The 20,754-nt window shown below is 31.4% G+C and overlaps 1 protein-coding gene across 1 annotated transcript in view; it reads right to left on the reverse strand.

The window, feature by feature from the left end:
- LOTGIDRAFT_190218 (hypothetical protein) overlaps positions 1 to 10,152 on the reverse strand; it is a 40,157-nt gene extending 30,005 nt beyond the window's left edge. The window contains exons 1-3 of the mRNA XM_009058105.1: positions 10,080 to 10,152; positions 8,575 to 8,692; positions 2,576 to 2,671 (exon numbers count right to left, since the gene is read on the reverse strand). Of these exons, the coding sequence (XP_009056353.1) occupies positions 2,576 to 2,671; positions 8,575 to 8,692; positions 10,080 to 10,131 (266 nt within the window). The 5' untranslated portion in view covers positions 10,132 to 10,152. The remainder of the gene's footprint in view (positions 1 to 2,575; positions 2,672 to 8,574; positions 8,693 to 10,079) is intronic.
- Between the last annotated feature and the right edge of the window lie 10,602 nt (positions 10,153 to 20,754).

The raw sequence follows: 20,754 nt of genomic DNA on the forward strand, positions 1-20,754 counted from the left end.
AGAAAATTGATTTGAATATGTTTTTCGTTTAACATGCAATTCTGTAATTTATAACTTGGGAGTAACTTTCACAAGAACATGTGTTAATGTACCAACTAACAAAATTAGCATCAAAATTTAACACTTCTGTATACATATAAATTTATCCGACCACCAAGAAGCCTAACAAAAAATATATATTAAATTGGGTAAGACGATTCTCTATAACAAAAACAATAATCAAAATAAATTCCAACTTAACAATTCGTGTAATGTAATATTTTAACTAAATTGATATATTGCTATTTAATCATAGAATAATAAACATGATCTGTTAAAAATTTGGCAACCTGCTGAGTGCAGAAGAATCATTTTTTGAAAATAAAACCTAGAAAGAGCTCAAGGTGATATTGCATGTTTTAGCCCAGATAGGGCTTCTGGGTTTGCAAAAATTTAGAGATATATATTGTTGTATTGGAAAATAATTGTTGATATATTCAGGAAAAGAAATTGAATTCTTCAAGATTTTAGCAGGCCAATTTCTTGCAGTAGAAATAATTGTCAACTTAAGCTGTGATTATTTGTGTATTCTCAAATGCAAACTCAAACACAATAAAAAGGACAATAGCAAACCCTATCCAAATCCTGAGCAAACCCGAAAAGGGCGATGAATGGCTCAGTGAGTGATTTTGTTGCGTCTGTGGATGGCTACGGACAGCTGGCAAGTACCTCCTTTGTTTCCTGACCCAATACCAGTGTGGTTTCCATTTGCGGAATCACTGTACGGACACATGTTAAGCAAGTTTTAAGTTTGCGTTTGAGTTGCGCTTAAACAGACACAACAGTGTTAGCCTATGATTAATTCTAATTGTAATATCTATCATTTTCAGGTTAAAAGTAATGAGTACCCGATAAATATGTCAACAGTTGCTGTTAGTCTGAATGATTAATCAATCAATAAGTGAAAATGTATTGCCATGATTGCATATTAAATCTAATCAGGTAACATGTTAAATAATTATTTATACTTGAGTAATCTAGCATGGTTTATCTTCCTCAGAAATCCATATACACATTCAAACCTTTTATTGTCTTGTATCAAAATAACTTATGAACAATCACAGAGGAATTTACATTTAGAATCAGTATGGTTTACTGTGCATTTGCCTGGTTACATTACACAGAATTCATCAGTTTTGTTCTGATAACTGTTGAAAGAATTAATGATTTTTAAAGTAGGTAATCAGATTTTTACCTTGAAATGTACCTTATGTTTGAGTCAAGCATTCTTTAAATTGGCACAATTTGACATATTTTTGTAGGTAACTATCCCAAAGTTGGATCAATCTGACCCACAAACCATGCTAAAGTCTAAATGTTTTATCATTTACAACAATAAGCTTGCAGGTGTTGAAAGTTCTATCATATATTATTATTTATCCTGGCATGTTATATCTCAGAAATTACACAAATAAACTTCATTTCTTCCAATATATATTGATGGTTTGTAAGAATAACTTTTGAAATATCCTTGAAATTAATATAATAGTTAAGACATCTATATACTTGTAGCATCTTTGGCAGTTTTAAACAAAAAATATTAACTGAAAGCACACATTCAAACATCATAACTGTCAAGCAGTCTAAAATAGGTTGGCATGGGGTGTATATCATTTATCATTACTAATACACATGAAAAAAATATATAGATAAACATAATTAGCTATGTGGATCCTCAAAAATTCCTGTTTTGATCTACTTCAGTTCAATTGCAGTACATCTGCATTTTTTTTTTATTCCAATCCCATTAAGATAATAAATATATTTGAAAAAATATGATCAATATTCCATTCAACAGTCAGGATTAACAAGAAACATCTGGGTGGCTTTAAATGAAAAACAACAGTTTTTACCTATCAGTATATCATATCTTGTAACAGGAAAGGCTTTGAACTTTCCTTATCTGGTGTAAGCTGGAAGTGTATGCATGTATGTTTGGTCTGGTGCAGTATTTAATATGAAAGATTGGAACCAGTCCCATGATGAAAGATGACTTTTGCTTGTTTTTTGATTAGTGAGATGAAAATGATTATGTAATAACTGAATGGTTTGACATTTTAATGGAGTAGACATTATACAGAGATAATTAGACTGAATATATTTTTTTTTATGAAGTTCCTGATATGAAATTAAAGTTATCAGTATGAATCTGTTGTCAGCTTTTGTCTGCAACTAACGGAACTAAAAGCACCAATCTACTGAGTGCATTTATTTTCGAACCATTGGTTATCATAGTCTATTTAAAAGGCCAATGAGATGTGAAAATTAGATTTGTTATGCATTGTTTTTGTTAATGCAAATTTTTATGCTGGTCTTTTAGGGATTGGTAAGAGGTTTTCTAATCTTTATATATGTATCTGGAACACCATTCCATCACTTGCACAAATTTTCAGTCAGACAATTCCATGAAAACTCATTGTTTTATGATATACCTATTGGATCAGATAATAGTGATATAGTAATTGGCACATGTATCAGTACACCATATACTTTGACTAAGGATTTAAGGTAGACAATTTGATAAAGAGACACTTACCCTCTAAGAAATTGAAAACCATGAACACAAACCAAAATGTTACCAAAGGCATCTACCTTTAACAAATTACCATATAAACTGTCAAACCATAAACCTCTGAAAATTAAAATATAAAAAAATTCAAAATTCTCATAAAATAAAAACATCAATTCACCTACTCTCTGCAACGTATTTTTGGGAAAGAATTCTAAAAAAAAAAATTTAGTGAGTCACTACTCTTCAAAGTAGCTCAAAACAGAGCTTAACAAGATAGATTGAAAACATTTTTTGACTCATTGTTGGTAAGGTTTGTCATATTCTTGTTTTGGTTAAACATTTCTTTGGTTGACTTATTTTTGGTTACAGTTTGAAATGTTTTTAATTAGGTTTTAAACTTTTTTTGGCTTACATATTCTTGGTTCGGTTTGAAAATATAGACATATTCTTCATTAGACTTTAAACTCAGCAAGTTGCTTTGGCTCAAAGTTTTGAATGACCCTTAATTCTTCTTCTTCTTGATTATTAATGAAACTATATAAGTTTGGCAAATGATATGCACAGCAGGAATTTTAACATTACTTTGTCCACATATTTATATCCCCCCACCCCCTCATAATTCCTAATGTCATGCACCTAACATTTGTTTCTGACACCCAAAATATGACACTTAAACAATACAATAATTTCTATTACCAACAGTCAGTTGGAACAAAAATATAGAGTGCAATTTACTCTAACAAACATTGGAAGATTCCAGCTGCTGTCAATATGGTAATATATGTTATTATATTTATATAAATATTAAGTCTACCTTAGCCTCTAGCCTGCAAGTTTCACTTTCTTTGTATTTTGAGAATATCCAGAAAGATGGAAATATGAAATAACAAACATACTCTGACCTATATCTATTTGTTTTTATTTGAAAATATATGACAAAATCTTCATGTTTCACATATAATATCAATTTTAATAATATAACATCAGTTTTGAAAATATAACATCAATTTGTGGAAATATAACATCAGTTTTGTGAAAATATAACATCAGTTTTGTGAAAATATAACATCAGTTTTGGAAATATACAACGGTTTTGGAAATACAACTTCAGTTTTGAAAATATAACATCAATTTTCAAAATATAAAATCAGTTTTGAAAATATAACATCAATTTGTGGAAATATAACATCAGTTTGGAATATATAACATCAGTTTTGACAATATAACATAAGTGTTGGAAATATAACATAAGTTTTGGAAATATAACATTAGTTTTGAATATATAACATCAGTTTTGGAAATATAACAAACTTAAACTGGATATTGTTAATTTCTTCTAACACTACCATTTACTAGCTCGACAGGGAATGCTTACAATTCATTACTTTAAATAGCTAATATTTTTGTTGAATAGAATTTTATTGCAACATTTTTTCATTATTAATCCAAAACTTCTTTGTCTTTTTATTACATTATAAAACTTGTGTGTGGTTTCAATATTTAAGAAGATAATTTCAAAGACAAGTCTGCTCGAATTTGGGGGTTCTTGTACAGAAATGGGATCAAAGAAAAACATTTTTTGGCCAAATACACTTTTTCTGCAAAGACAGCTAAAATACTGAAATAATCTTGAAGATCATTAAAGAAAATAAATAACTGATAAGAGGTATCTTTAACGTTAATATTGCAGGAAAAACAAATGAAAACAAAGTTACTTTATATTTTCAAATACTAAAACAAATGCTTCAAGATAGTATTACCTAATGATGATGTTTCTAAAAATAATTAATTTTTATTCCCAAAACATCAAAGATGTAAGATATCTTTGAAGTTGGAATTGGTAAAAGAAATGAGCATGGGAAAACCTGGAGGCACAAAGAAATAGTTGAAGATTTACAGAAATCATGATGTTACTGTTCTGATTGTACAAATATACCAAGACGCTTAAAACGGCTGTGGAAAAGATTCATGTCAAATTTGTGAAATCTTGAAAAGCCCTGAAGCTTTCAATGCTTAATATGTTTGTAACATATTGAAAATCACTAAGTAATGAGAAGCTGAATCAAGCTTAATTTTGTGGTCTCCAATGTGTCTGTGCACAACAAAATCCATCTTTTGTCCTTGAGGATTATATTGATTATACTGTAGCCTATATAATAACAACCAACAAATTAGAAGCATATCTTTGATGGACAATTAAATGGATCTTTATCATGTTTTCGCATTCTGGTATTTCCAAGCATTATTTAGATTTGATCCATTTATCAGGAATCAGAAAAAAGACAATCTATTTTGATTATTGTAAGATGTTTATGTATGTTAACAGAAAATATATAATTAAAAATACAAATCCAGTGAGGACTATTCTACAATAAGCTCAGTACTATCATTGGATAAAAACATTTATTGCCAAACTGTTACTTTGGATTCCCAGTTTGTTTTGCAGTTCAGAATTTCAAAATTTTAGAGACAATATATTTTGCAAAAGTCAAAATAAACTACTAAATTTTAATGGATTCCATTTTAAGTCACAAATCATTATTTACTTCAGATTTAAAAGTTTGGGGGTTTGATGTATACACTATGGTAAATACAAGGGAAAAATTCCCCAATACTTGCTGATATACTAGGACATATTCTAAAACCTTACATATAGCTCAGTAATAATGCAAAATATTTTCAGCACTGGCTTGTACATGTAAACTGTATATACACATTTATTATGTTGTTACCTCAACAGAAAACTGTGGAATATTTTGGATAAAAATGGTGTATATTTATAAATATTGGTAAAAAGATATATGTTAGATTACCAGCTGGTTTGATAGTGTAACCAGTCACCTCCCACCGAGACCAACAAGCCAAAAAACGTGAAAACAAAACGGCAGAGATTACATAGAGACAATCTGGTGTCTATAGTTATATTACAACATCTGTATAGCATGGTTTTCATATGTTATAATCTAAACAATAACTCTTATAAAACTTTACATTCAAAACAGCTTCCTTCCACTATTGATAAGATAAGGATTACAGTAGTCCTTAGATCACGATTCTAATCATTGACTTTACAAATTTCCCTGTCAAGCCATTTCAGAGCGATTTTAATTTAAAGATATTTGCTATTTGACTTAAAGCATTTATTTGCACCATTCGACTTATATGTAACATTTGATTTATAGCATCTATATGAATCATTTGATTTTATAGCACCTATATGTAACATTTGATTTTATAGCACTTATATGTAACATTTGATTTTATAGCATCTACACCATTTTAACTTATAGCATCCATTTGTAACATTTGTCTTATAGCATCTATTTGCACCTTTCTACTTAAAGCATCTATTTGCACAGTTCTACTTATAGCATCCATTTGCACCATTCTACTTATAGCATCCATTTGCACCATTCTACTTATAGCATCCATTTACACCATTCTACTTATAGCATCCATTTGCGCCGTTCTATTTATAGCATCTATTTGCACCATTCTATTTATAGCATCTATTTGCACCACCCTACTTATAGCATCTATTTGCACCACCCTATTGACTTGTTTGATGTTTAATTCCAGAAACACTTGACTAGGTTATGAAATTATTATATTGAATATACCATTCAAGCCTTCAGTTTTGTGATACGTCCCCTTATAATCTATAAAGTTTTTCTGGCATTGCTGGAAATCAGATTTTCCACCAAAAAATCCAAAAAAAGAATCCTCCATATAAACATTAATTTTTTTGTTCAAAATTTGTCACTATGGAAGCTAATTGTAGAGAAAATCATGTCAATGGTTATTTTCAAGTAAGGAACTTCAATTCTCAAAAAAATTGTTTACAGTAAGATTATACTGTAAGGGCGTAAGTGAAAAATAAGATTATTTATTCAATTGTTATGTCAAATATTTCAAGGAAAATAATAATTACAAACAAGTGTCAGATGTCATAGAGAAGACAATTGACAAAGAAAGACAAGAAAAACAATTTCAGAGAAGAAGTATTTCCTTTTGAAATGTCATTATATTATATAGACTATGAGTGCTGATAATGCATGAAATCAAAAATTCCATGACATGGCATGATAGTCAAGATTATAGCCATAGAAAATCTTATTCATTTGGGAAAAAAACAAATCTGTATCAAAAGATAGTACACAAACATCAAAATTAAACCTAGTTTTATTTTAACTAAACTGATTAAAAGTTAAAACCTTATTTTAAAGATGGGTTCCCTCATTTTCATTTATGAAAATGAAAATGCTAATACTTATATGAATAGAAAGTAGAGGTGTTCTAATGACTTGGAAAAATACCAGTTTGTCTCACTTGTCCATAATTAGCTAAATTAGAAGAGAATTTCCAGCAGAATCCCAATAAGTGACCGATCAAAAAAAGGTCAAAAAGTTTTTTTTTTGTTTATCCAGACTGGTTAAAACTTAAATAATATGCAATATAAGAAAATAATGATGTGATAAAGAATACATGCTTATTCATTAGAAACACCAATTAATCAAATAGTTTGCTTAATTTGACACTAAATGATAAGGAAACCCATATTAAAAGTTTGATTAGTTTCTCATTACATATTGTTAAGGCATAATTATTGATATGATACTTATTGTTAAGGCATAGAAATAGTGCCAAGAAGGACTGTTGTCTCTATTGAAAAACTACTCTAATTCCAAGAGATCTTGTGCAAAATAAACAGTTTCTGTGACTAAATGACGCCACAGAACCTAGCATTCTCCTATTCAAGCCAGTCCTTTCTCTCAACACAACTTGAGAGTAATGTAGCAAATATGTTACAAAAAATTTCCAACAAATTCCCATAATGTCAGATTTGAAATTTGTTTTTTTAATAAATTGTTAAGAAATTCCAATAAATTTCTTGAAAAAACACAAAGGTTAATTTCTATTTTTATTTTGTCAGTTCATTTTCTGTTTTTTTTTCTGATCTTCCCAGCTACGACTGTAAAATGTTATTTGGTTACAGACAAGTGTTCTTACCCTGGGCTGATACAACAAATAACATAAATAACACCAAGAGGTCTTTAAAAAAGGAGGTAAAAAATGACAACGCCGTCATTCAAAGTGGGAAGAAGAATTTAACTTTTGACCCAAATAGAATTTTTTAACTCTACAAGACAAATGCCAATGATGATGAAAGGGCACGAAGGCATGGTGTACAAGATATGAGGTTTCAAGCAGAAGTTTAAAAAAGTGAACACATTGGTTTGGTTAATGTTGGTGGTAAGACATGTTACAAGAATCCTTTCTTCACCTGTCTGCCATATTTTTCGATTCACTCTAATATTCAATTTCAACTTTGTGTCTTTAATTTCCTAAACTTTTTCAAGAATCAGGGCAATTTTTCTACTACAATTAGATTTATTAAGCTGGAATATTGAAAAACTTTTCTGATGTAGTTTCATGTAGCAATCAGTATAATTAACTTCAATGTGGCTGTTTAAATTGCTATCATTTCTGCTGCATCAAATAGACAAAACATACAGAAACTTTTCATTTCAATTAAAACAATCCTCTTTCATGTTATGAAGTTTTATTTCCTGCTCTTTAACTCTTTTTTAGTGGGTTTACGATAATGAAATTGATTTAAGGGCGAAAGTACAATCTTTCCCATTCTTTGTCAATTTTTGACTGACAACGTTTCAAACAAGCATAATCTAGTTTTCATACAATGTAATCAAAAGCAGATTACAATTTCGTTTCTTTTTTTTTTTTTTGGTCTTCATTGTAATCTAACGTGATATATACCAAGGTTGTGTACAAGTTGATCATGCATCACTCTCTATCCAATCAAAATCGCTTTTACAAGCAGGCAGTCTTATACTCATTGGTTCCCTGCTTACTTATTGGCAGCTGCTCTGTTTAAAAGCTAAAGTACACTTCAATAATATACAGTACATCGGTAGGAGATTTGTTGTGATTTAAGAAGTTTAATGCCTGGAAGTGAAATAAAGAAAAGTAAAAGGCACCAAAGAAGGAACCAAATCACACACCTTATAGGGAAAGTTGGATCATACTCAAACTCAGCAATAGCATCAGGATATCCTATCTTCACCATCTGCTGTTTTAACAGGTCAAATCCTAATGTTTCATACTCTGGTGATTTATAAACTGAAATTATACAATAAGAATTTTTTATACCCCAGTCGTATATACCTAAAAGTGTATATTAAAACGAAGTTATACATATTATATATTTTGTGACCTTCAAAGTCAAATTGTATAGTTTTGTATAATAATTCATAATCTTATAACCTGATGAGTTTTATACTGAAATTGGTTAAAAAAAAAAAATTTCATAAAATATATCAACAAAAATTGTTCCTTTCAATATTTTTCATATGATTTTATATCAATAGAAATATTAATATCAAATTTGAAGTATTCTAGTTTTTTATCATCATATATAGGCTTTGAATGTTAAGAAAAGTATTAATAGCAGTTTTAACAATTTACTGTTAGATCTTGCTTTATTGAATTAAGAGAGCCTGTAAAAATAGTGTACACCCTATATTCAACTCCAGTTATTGTGTTTCACGTCACCTGTCAAAGGGGGATTAAGTGCTGTTAGGGAGGGTTCTAAACAATATATCATAGTCAAATCTAGGAATTTCTCTTTTAAAAACATTTCTCTTTTGATCTGATAACTTAAATTGGCAATTTCTATTTCAAAAGATTGCTTATAAATCTTAAAAATATATGTTCTTTTTTTTCGCATTAAACATTTTTCAGAATTTTATACGAATAGATAATCAAATTAATCTTCATCTTAAGTATCACAAAAAATTTGATCAAGATTATCTGAATTTATTCAACTACAAATGGAGTTGGTACAACAAAAAACAGAATCAGAGAAAACAGAATCGGCTGGCTGAAATTTTTAATCTATTATCACAAGAGACATATTACAAAATTGCCCCCACATTTGAGAACTTGTGGTGCCAAAATTCCTAGCATCACTTGCAAATATGTCCTAGAATGCTAATATTGGGATAATATGATATGTAAGATCATATATAAGATTGCCATTGTATAAGTAAATTTATAAATATGCCCTATTTGACCATATATACTTGACAATACTTGACAAGGAGCCTACTTCAGATACCCCTTAAATAATCTGAATTTAGATTTAACACCTATAATTACTCTCAACTTTCTAGTGTAATTGACCTTTTAATACAGATATATATTACACTGGTGTCTAAAGCCCTTTTGCACCAGACCACTAGACCACATTGTCCATGCACAGTAAATTGTTCTGAGAAATATTACCATTTACAATGTAAGATGATGTCACTAATCGTGAAGGCCTTATCTGATACAAGGATATTTTGCGATTAGTGACGTCTGATTGAAAATTGGAATGGTGCAAATAGATGCTATCAGTGTCCCCGATACACATAAAAATTTAAAAAAAAAAACTCTTTACAATCCCTTTAAAGGAGCCAAAGGTTTCAGAAACAGTGATAAAAGTTCAATAACCATGGAATATTACCTGCTAATGTATAGTCCATATCAAAACCATAAAATTTCACTCTTTCTAACATTAAACTTCTATTCACAAAGATTCTGAAAAGACAAAAAGTCCAAGTGAATTCTTAATACAGGCAAAAAAATACCATATATATCCCTCTTGAATATGAAGAATTACCCTGAATATTCAATGTGTTATTACTATTTACTAGCAGAAAGATCAAATGGGGTGCTGAAGACGCTACAAAAAGACTTTTGTGTAAGTTGTAAATAGCAATATATATCGTTGGTATAGTCCGCTTGAAACCTCGGACTATATGCCATATTGGGTCATTTCGACTTTTTGATACGGTTCGAAAGCTTGTAAAAGCGCAGATCTTCAGATCAAACCCTCTTAAATCTTAGCTTGATTTTAAAACCACCAATTAAATAACACGTATATAAACAGTCAGATTTAAAACCTGGTAAAATATTATATTATACAAGGTTCAATGTTCCTTTTTCTGAGGATGAAAACGAAAAACCTCGTATAGCTTACTGTACTAATCCATGATATTGTTAAATGCAAATTTCTTGATTAGTGTTAACTTATATTGTAAAATTAATACATTTTTTTATGTCTACTTTCAGTAAGAGGAAAAGGCAACAAGTTTTGAAAAGTTTGGAATAACAGCACATCGATATTTATATTCAACAAACAGCATCCATTCAAAATGTAACAGAAGCAACTGAACTTTTCCTGATCAGTAAGTGTACTTTATAATTTGACACATGGGTTCAGTTTTGAACACCAAATCAGATGCTTGTGACATACATTTTTTTAGGGGCCAAAGAAAACATTAATTCAAATCATATGTTATTTATTTAAAAGCAGCTTTAGGATTGGCCATTTGATATACATAAAGATTTCAAGATGTTGTTTTGTGGCTTAGTAGGCCACCATATCTAAATTAAAAATCATAATTCAATGGTCTAAAGCTGGGCAACCTTTTCCAAGATCACGGTTGCCCAACAGAATTTTTTGTTGCCATTAGAGACTGGGCAAGTGCTAATTTGAACACTTTGGACAGCTCTAAATAATGGGTTCATAAGTTAAACCTCAGTCCTAAATTGATAATCAGATTAAAGATTACAACTCATTATTGATAAAGAAAATTATTTGCACAGGCATTACAATGCATATCAATTGATATCATGGCTAATGCCTATTGACTTCAACCTAAAAATTTCGACATTGAATAAATTTGCTCAATGCTTATAAAACATATCATAAAAGTCAAATTTGATCTGCTATGAAATCGACCAGTGGCTTGTGAACTTAAGACAGCCAGTTATTTCATAAAAAATATGCATGTTCTGTCCATTGAATGAATATAAAAAAGATCTATGCTTAATTACATTACCTGTGCTTAAAATTTCTCTTAAAGACATGCATTTTGATGCTACTAAATGATCACTTCTGATAAATGTGTTTAGCTACAGTCACATCATTTCATCATACAGATTTAAAGCATTTAAACTATTCAAATGAAAATTATTTCAATGCCAAGAATTTGATTGTTTTATAAATTACTATTCAGTCAATAATAAAATTGAGCCAAATTTGAATTCTTGTTTATGTCATAACAAAAATAGGCCTAAAAACCAAAGTTAAAATAAAAGCATTGGAAGAATCAGTAAAATAACTTACTCTGTGACTTTTCTGGTGGATGACTTCATGGCACACAACTTGAAATCAATATATCTTCCCATTTTTTGAAATAACAGTCAATTAACAGATAACCTACATTCTTACCTTCTGCTAGGCTCTCTTTTATACATCTTGACACTGGTCTTGCTGGGAGATTGGTGGGGCTTTTCCTCTTCGTTTCCAGTAGGACTTGAAGCCATAATGAATTTGATCTGGATAGTTACAAATCAACTGTTAAATTGTGTTAAAAGGAATTCTGGTACTTTACTTTATCACCAACACTGTAAAATAATCAATAAGAATAATCAGTCAGGGATTTCTATGTTATCCTAACAAGCCCTCTCTAGATTTCTACTTAACTTTTTTTTTACCTGACACTGTGTAATTATCTGCTTGGTGACAATAAGAACATATGGAATGAGTTAATATTGCACATATTTTTATGAAATGAGTTTTAATATGAAATCAGTTGAGCCTAATGGAAATGTTTACTATGTAATGAACATTGAGACATTTTTAGTGAGATATTGAATGAGTTATCATTTCACATTTTTGTTTTATGAAATGAGTTTTAAATGAAATCAGTTGAGCCTGAGCGAAATGTTTACTATGTTATGAACATTGAGACATTTTTAGTGAGATATTGAATGAGTTCTCATTTCACATTTTTGTTTTATGAAATGAGTCTCATGTGACATCAGTTGAGCCTACTGGAAATGTCAATTAAGAGTTTCATGAATTCATGACAATGTCTAGTGAAATAACATAGAAGAATGGCCTCACGGACAATTTTGTCCACCAGCGGAGTCATAATTGATGGTATGTATCGTATAATAAATACTTAAAAAACAATATTGGCTATGTGGACTCAAAAGGGGGGCACAGAAAAGATTTTTTTTTCAAGTAGAATTTGAAACTTGAAGATTTGATAAATCATTAACAATTCATCATACCATGGTAAATCCTAGAAGTATAGATTTGCAAGGTTAACAACAGATGTGAAATAAAATGGAATCAAATATTTGTATAGGACTTGCAGGGATTCTAAAGTGGTTTTAGCCTTAAACTGGTGTGTTAGCTCTGGGAATACTTATGATTTCTTGTACTATCTTATTTCCAGTTTAATGCCTGAAATTCTATAATATACAGCCAGATATGCTGTTTGGCTCACAAGTATTATCAAAAATAGCTATAAATGTCTCTGATATGCATTAGAGGCAATTAAGGCTTCTGTTAACGGTGGAAACTTTTCCATACATCATTTGCCTAGTTATGACAAATTAATGGTGGTTGTGGGTTCTAATCTTGGAATCTCAGGCAAAGATCAATGCAAAGCTTATTTCTTGATATTATACAAATATATTACTGATTATTTAGCTAGACCCTTGTAAAAATACATCAAACCCAATATTTTAGGAATTATAAGCTTACATTACCTTATCTTCTAACATATGTTAATAAAATAAAAACTTATAGAATGTTCCTAGAATCAATATTATCACATATATACACAAGATTTATTGATATTTATGCCTTGATATACTGCTATAAGTGATAGTAACTATCCCAGCTGATTACTTTAATGACATTTAATAATAGATATTGTAATGTTCTCATCATTATATTGCTGACGACAACTGATGACAAATTGATTCATTTATATTTAATTTGCTCCCAGCAGATATAGTAATATAATATATAAATAATGAATTCAAAGATTTATGAATTTTTGTTGCATTTATACTTTAGAATTGTAATTATTTCTGCATGACCATTTTGTCCTGAGAGAGTCGTATATTTTGTATTTTTTTTCCAGTGACATGACAAAATTCTAGGTAGTTTTCTATATTCCTGACTCTAAGGTATGAATTTAACTATGAGTAATGGTCAATACAATGTCATAATGTTGGTAAAAATAGGAAGAAATTGACCAGATCACAAGATCCCTACAAATTGGCTGATCAGATTGTAGTCTTGAAAAGACACACACATGTAATTAGGACAATAGCAAATGTTCCTAATTGGTGTACCTGAGACAAAATACAGTACTGACATTTCATAAGTGACAGCTAGCTCTTGCTGAGGATCGTGGGGCTGCCAAACACCTCCATAAACAAATGGAAATCAGATGGCCTGAGTTGCATGTTTTGGACTTGATCTTCAAATCATAATATTATAGTTCTATGTTCACATCAAAGTTTCACAGGCTTTAAGTGAAGGAGTAGGGGGCACATACCCCAAATACACTAGTATTTTTTTCCCAATGACATTGAAATCGTCTGCTTTATTATATCTTAAATGATAATCAATGGATTCACGATCACTACGATATGCATATGGTTTTCAACGTTGGAATAAAAGAACATATTAAGCTTACTTGATGAAACCTGTTTATTTACATTCCAAAGACAACTTCCGGTTGTCAAAAACTATCATAAACTGGAATAATATTGAGATCAAGCCGACAAATTGCAAGAAATATGGCTGCAAAACGAGGAGAATATATCAGTTCATAGAATACGCTGAAAATTTTATTAATATCGAACAAAATAGTACCTTTTTGAATCAAAAATCGTCCCAAAGTCAGTTGACTAACTTTCTTCTCACGCATGCGCAATCACAAAGATAAAGTGAAAGTTTATAGCAGACGAATTCCTACTTTCAGTTTGTTGGTATGTCTTCTCCACATAATGTAGCAGATTAGTCAAAATGTCCCGTATTATGAAATGCGTGTGTCTGATATGAACCAATTCTTGGACGGCAGAGTGGGAAAACCTTCGTCAGCACAGAATGAGATCCAAGGCCTGGGTAGCCAATAATGATAGCCCTGCCTAGCCGTGGCGGAGCCATGTTGACGTCCGAGGAGGGTGAAATATTTGAGGTTGCCCGAATTTCTAACCAAGTAATGAGAGTCATGCCCGAAAAACTTGCACCTGCCCCTTTGCCCCACCCCTTTGGCTCTGCCACCGCTGCCACTGCCTAGCCAATATAAGGACACTCCTTCCTCCTGACAGGTTTGAGGAAGAACATTTGGAAACTTTCAAATGTCAATTTTTTTATAATTGTTTGTTTATACATATGTCTTTTCTGAGGTCAGTGACGGTCAGATGGTCAGATAGTGGACACAGGCAGCTGATCAAAAGATTTAGACAACATAACACACAGGAAGTTGGGTTATTGAAGGCTAATGATATTATACTTAAAGATTCGGGTTAAAATTATGACCCCATCTATCTAGGAAATTGGTTCTGAAAAAATAAGAATGCGAGCAAGCATTTCAAACTCATTTCAAACAGGATATTCGACACAGCATATATCGTAGTGATGCCATTCTGATAATGTCCATATCAAATGGTTTGATTCCTAAAAGAACGTGCTGATGTTAACTGAATTCCATACGAAATCCAGTTTGGAGAGAGGACTGATCAGATCCATTTCTATAGAAAATAGAATTCTCTGAAGAAAATATGTATTGGTTACCCCTTCTAAATGCTTATTTCTATAGTAGCGTACATTCACGAGTAGGAATAATTTCAGAATGATAATAGAGTCTCAAACATTAGTTTCATCAAATTTCTTTTTATTTCAAATGAATGGAGTTTTACGTCCCATTTTGCTGCACCATGTGGGCAAATAAAGACGGGCCTGTTTATTGCAGGATAATTAACAGCTACACTGGTCAGTATCCTGTTTATCGATACTCTGAAATTTCTTCTTGTTCAGTTTTAAGTTTATTTCGTTGTTCCCTGAACATCCTGCTGACAGTATCTGTGAATAAATAACAGGATCTATCTCTTTCTGTAATCAAGATGGCTATATCAAAGATAAAGAAATGAAATATTTCCTGTTTTTTCTATGTTAATGAAACACAAATAGACCTAATCTTAGATTATTCATTTAGGTAGGCTATATGATGGCAATGGAAAGGTGAAAAGAAGAAATAAATGCCTAAATATTCTGAAAAAATAAGCAAAAGGCAATTATGACCAGCAAATAATGCAAGAAAATTCTAAAGACCGTCTGTTTCCTTAAGGTTTCTGCATTATCAACCCAAAATTGACCAAGAGAAGCTAACATAAAGTAATTTTTGAAAAATGGATGACAGATTCGCCATCATACCTTAGTCGCAGAAACGGGAATTTTTATAGCTAAGCTAATCAGTTATGGTTTTCACAGCTCACGAAGTTTAAGCCTTCCAATCCGTGTTGTGTGTCCAGAATTATCCGCACTAGAAAGTTAAAATGACGACTCGTCTTTTTCTTTCTGCCATATATAGAAAGAGGAAGATATATTCAAGACCTAATTCAACCCCTGAAAAAGGCGAATATATCCCTTTAATACCTTAACACTTATTTTACGGGTAGGGCATTCGTAATCCTTTGACAGAACAAGCTTTTAATTCATACCCTGGTGTAGTTCAGTAGGATGAAGAAGTTGAAGGAAATAATATATTGATAGAAATTAAAACCAGGTCTTCTTAATATCTACTCATTAACTTATATATTTGACATTTATTTATTTAATAATAATATAAATCTTAGAGGCTTTATAATGATGTGGGCGGATGTTCAGACTTTTTATGATTAACGTTATTATTTATTTCGATGTAAATTTGAGAGCAGTATAGTAGTTCATTCAGTGAAGTTTCAACAAGGTCTTATCTGGCCTCTTTTGATCATTATTACGCCTACCAGTGGCTGGATAAGAGTCAGCAAATTGAAGAGCATAACTATAGTTCATGTCGTGAAGAGCTCTCATTTGAAATGTACTCATCTAATACAGATACGTGTCAGTAAGTTTAAAATCATCAGAGCGCTTGATAACTGATCCCATTTGACAATGGCGCCGAGAGAATCTCACTCTTCCGGTTGTCCTTTTTTGGTCACATTTTCGATTGGACCCTTAATGATCTAATGCGACTGTGCTTGTTTCGTAATGTTTAAAAATGGTGTTGATCCACGCAATGCCATACTCCGTTTATTGCAACATACAGCAATCATATCATTTAGGAAATTGTGTGTTGCGTACTTTCAGAATCAGGATATACTTCATTAATTCTTTTCAAGTATTAAGAAACATTTATTAAGTGGAATTAACACATGTGGTTTTGTCAAAACGCGGTCAAATATGATTTTCAGCTCAGTTAAATATGTAATGAACCAAAATAGTCTTTAAACTTGTAGGAGTGCTACCACGTTTCCGCTTTCACTCTCATTTCACACTGTCCAAATATGTCATGACCCTCTTATAATTGATTTAACCTTCTTCACTAACGCACTAACGGTGCCAACTCTTGGTGCAATTGTTAAAGGTATCATTCCAATAACAATTTTTTCGTCGCTATTATGGTTTAGTTAACTGTATATTTGTCAATTGCATGATATTGCTGGAAATAGAAAATAAGTGAATTGTATTGTACTTTGTATTATTCTGTTTATTTCTTTATTTGATAGTTTCGAATATAAATTTTCCCTATATACTTCAACGCACTCACATAGGTATAACGTGTAAATTAGCAAAATTATTTACCCCTTAAAGAACCTTTCCAGAAACGAGTATAAAATTAAATTTTTAAAAATTATTAATGAAGTCTTATGACACATTTGTTCAAACGGACGTTAGGCATTACTGCAATACATGCATGAAAACTTCAGACCTTTTTAGCACTTAATGTTACAGCATTCTCATGATCTAGTCCATTAAGAATTTGCATGGCTTAGACAACACATTTCCGTTTGTTGTTTTAGCGACCGTACGCTCTCAGGAATTCCAATTACTCGCGTGGGCTCATTGTAATGTTCTTAAAGTCTGAAAAGGCAAATGTTGTAATTTTGAGGATATGTACTACATGACACTAATCATAATAAAATTCAAATTAAAAAGAAAATCTCCTATATATTCTATTGCCCTTTCTACCAAGTGCCAATTCAAGTACGAACAACTTCGCTTTGATTGCTTCATCATAATTATATTAATTTCAAACGCAGTTTTAATTAAAAGCGATCATTCATAACTACATACGAACTAAAAAACAAGATGACTGCTTGACTACACATAACATATAGGCTAGATATCTTTTGGTTTTTGGATACGTAGGAAGTAAAATTCCTTTTAATTTATTTCTTTTCTAATACGATATTTACATTAGAGAACTTAATAATGACATGTCAGCAAAAAATTATATTGAAGGTTAATAGGTGACTCATTTTATGTCAGTATTAAGGCAATATAGTTATTCTACATTGGGGCATAGCAAGTCCCTAGCCAGACTTGATTGTACGAGGCGTAAGTAATATATTCGGAGAGACATTGGTATATAGTATAATATGGTTGCAATAATGCAATTGGTCAGTTGTCAGAATTTTTTTCAGGTAGGGTTGAGGGAAGGCTACGTCCATGGTGTTTAGGGTTAATCATTAATTATCGCTTACAGAGATATCCACACAGTTCAAAAGAAGTGAACAAACTGAGTTGACCATGGGTATATCCTGTATCAACCCTCTTTAGGTCCAGTAGACTAGATCTCAAAACCTAATGATCCAACTGATAGCCTCACTGATCTGAACTTCCGATTGAGAAATGGAAACACGCTTTAATTAATTGTCCATATTATCTTATTTTATGCGCACTCTTTGACAGTTTCCCTTCGAACGTAAATCGTGTGTGAAAATATTGGTGGTTCCAGAGGGGAATTTTCTTTGAATAGTTCTGTTTTCCTTTCTGATAAAGGCACTTTGAGTTCGTGGTTGGGAGAATGTGACTAACACCACGGAACCAAATTGTATGATTCACGTATCTCTTTTAGAGGATTGGGCCATACTGTGACATGCTTAATACTCTGGTGAAAAATATGTCACAGAACTAGATCATATATAATGATTTTAATCAGAATTCCACATTTTATATTAATTATCAACATTTTAAATAAATACACAGATCAAAGTCGCACATAAATTCAGAATATGACACTTGCAGGGTGCATTTACATCACAGTTGTTAATTTCATTAACACACGTTATTTACTTCTATCGTGAAATGTCGTCTAAATTTTGTGATTTAAAAGTCTTTAAAACCGTTTAATTATATGATGTGTTTATTTTTTAAGTGAAATATTTATTTGATTTTTAAAATGGAGATATTTAAAAAATGAGGTTTGCCTGGTGTTTCGATAAAACAGAAAACAGGTTGCTCCACGACGCTAACCCTTGACACAAACAGCTGAGTGCTGTTTATTTAAAGTATTAGTTATGTAGAGCTCAGTGGTTGCCCCTAAAAAAAAAGATGGTGCATAAGTAGGGGAGAGTTGGGCACTCGTTGTTTTCGACTAAGAATTAATAATAAAGACAAACATGTATTTGGATTTTAATTTAAACCTTCACATGTAAAACTTCCTACATAATATATAGCTGATACCTTTTTTCGTACTTTTTATTTCCTTATAAGGTAGAAATGAAAGAGTTATCTCCCTTCCATCAGTACAATTCTGCTTTTAACGGAAAAATGTTATGATATGGTTACCCATAAATAACTTAACTGAAATTTCTTTGTGAGCTGTTCTGCCATTTGCAATCCCTACAAGACCTAACGTAACAAGGGTAAAAGAAAACGTGATTGAACCTGCGTTCTTTGAGATTGAAACACCTCCGATAATCTACAAATCTGTTAACAATTTTCATCAGACTGGAATGTATCAATGAATTTAGTCACGGTAGTTCATGGTCCATATAAAATTGGACAAGAGCCCAGCCAAGAAATCCAGATGGAAGGTTATAAAAATGAAAGTAGATGTAGCCTCGAACATGCAAAGTCTAAAGAGATGGATGACTGAAAAGAGACTGGAGGAACCGAAACGAAAGAATTGGCGGCAGAACCAGGTTAGATGGCGAGGGGAAGATAAAAAAGATTTATAAACAAATTATAGATGAGATAAATAATTTATATTAAGGATTGGGGTAGAGAGTAAGACATATCTATATTTAGTAACATGATTATAATTGAGGTGGTTATGACAGGTAACAAGTGGCTGTCAGAAAAGAACCAGCTTCCGGTACGTAGTGTCTGAGTCTACAGTACCACTAGGCTTGAAAGTCGCGAACTTTTATAGGAAGAGGAAATAAAATGAAATTGAATTCAAATGGAATTTGAAATTTAGGGGTAACAATCGTATACTACTCTACCAGCTGATTAGCAGGAAGCTGGAAGTCAGATTTTAGTTCAAAGTGATACAGATGTCTAAAATAAACCCGTTTGAGGAGGAACTCTGTGATCGAGCAATTGCAGTCTACAAGTAGATCAGTCTGAATTCAAATCACGGAATTCTTCGATCGCAGCAAAAGCTGTTCTCTTAATGCTTTGGACATCTTTATAAGTTTCGTGTTTGAAATACAAAATTTCTATTGATGTATCTGCTGTTCGTTAAAGCTAGGAGTTGGGTCTTTTACAATTTCCGGTACCTCAATTAGAGTTTGCTGAGATACCAGGTTTAAAACTAGTAGAAGTTGAGAAGTCGAATTTTCTTTAGAGACACCGGATATTTCTTTCAAGATAGATTGCTGAACTTTACTAGACAAATACATAATGACGCTTCTTTGACATCTACTGGCACCTTCAAGTAGACCTACTTTCATTTTATTAATATTTTACTTCCGGTAATGTGATATATTTAACCAATCAGATACCTTAAAGGTCATACACAACGAGAATATCACAGATTTGCCATCTGACATTAAGTCGACGTGATCTGAAAAAATTTAATGCCACATTCCGGTCTATTATGAATCTGTTCATATAAAGTTGATCCATCAAATCCATAGGAATATAAACCTGTGTCAGTGTGTTTTTGGCCGCAGAACACTTCAGTTAAGGTTCAAGTTCTCTCGGGCACATTCTAACATTTTGGTTTGGTATCAAATAATTAATTAATCGCCAGTATAATGTAATTTTCGAGCATGTTTGAATATTTACCATACAACAACTTTATATGTGCCAAGGTTTTATTGGTTTGATC

This window comes from Lottia gigantea (assembly GCF_000327385.1).
Source record: "Lottia gigantea unplaced genomic scaffold LOTGIsca_32, whole genome shotgun sequence".
Lineage (NCBI taxonomy): Eukaryota > Metazoa > Mollusca > Gastropoda > Lottiidae > Lottia > Lottia gigantea.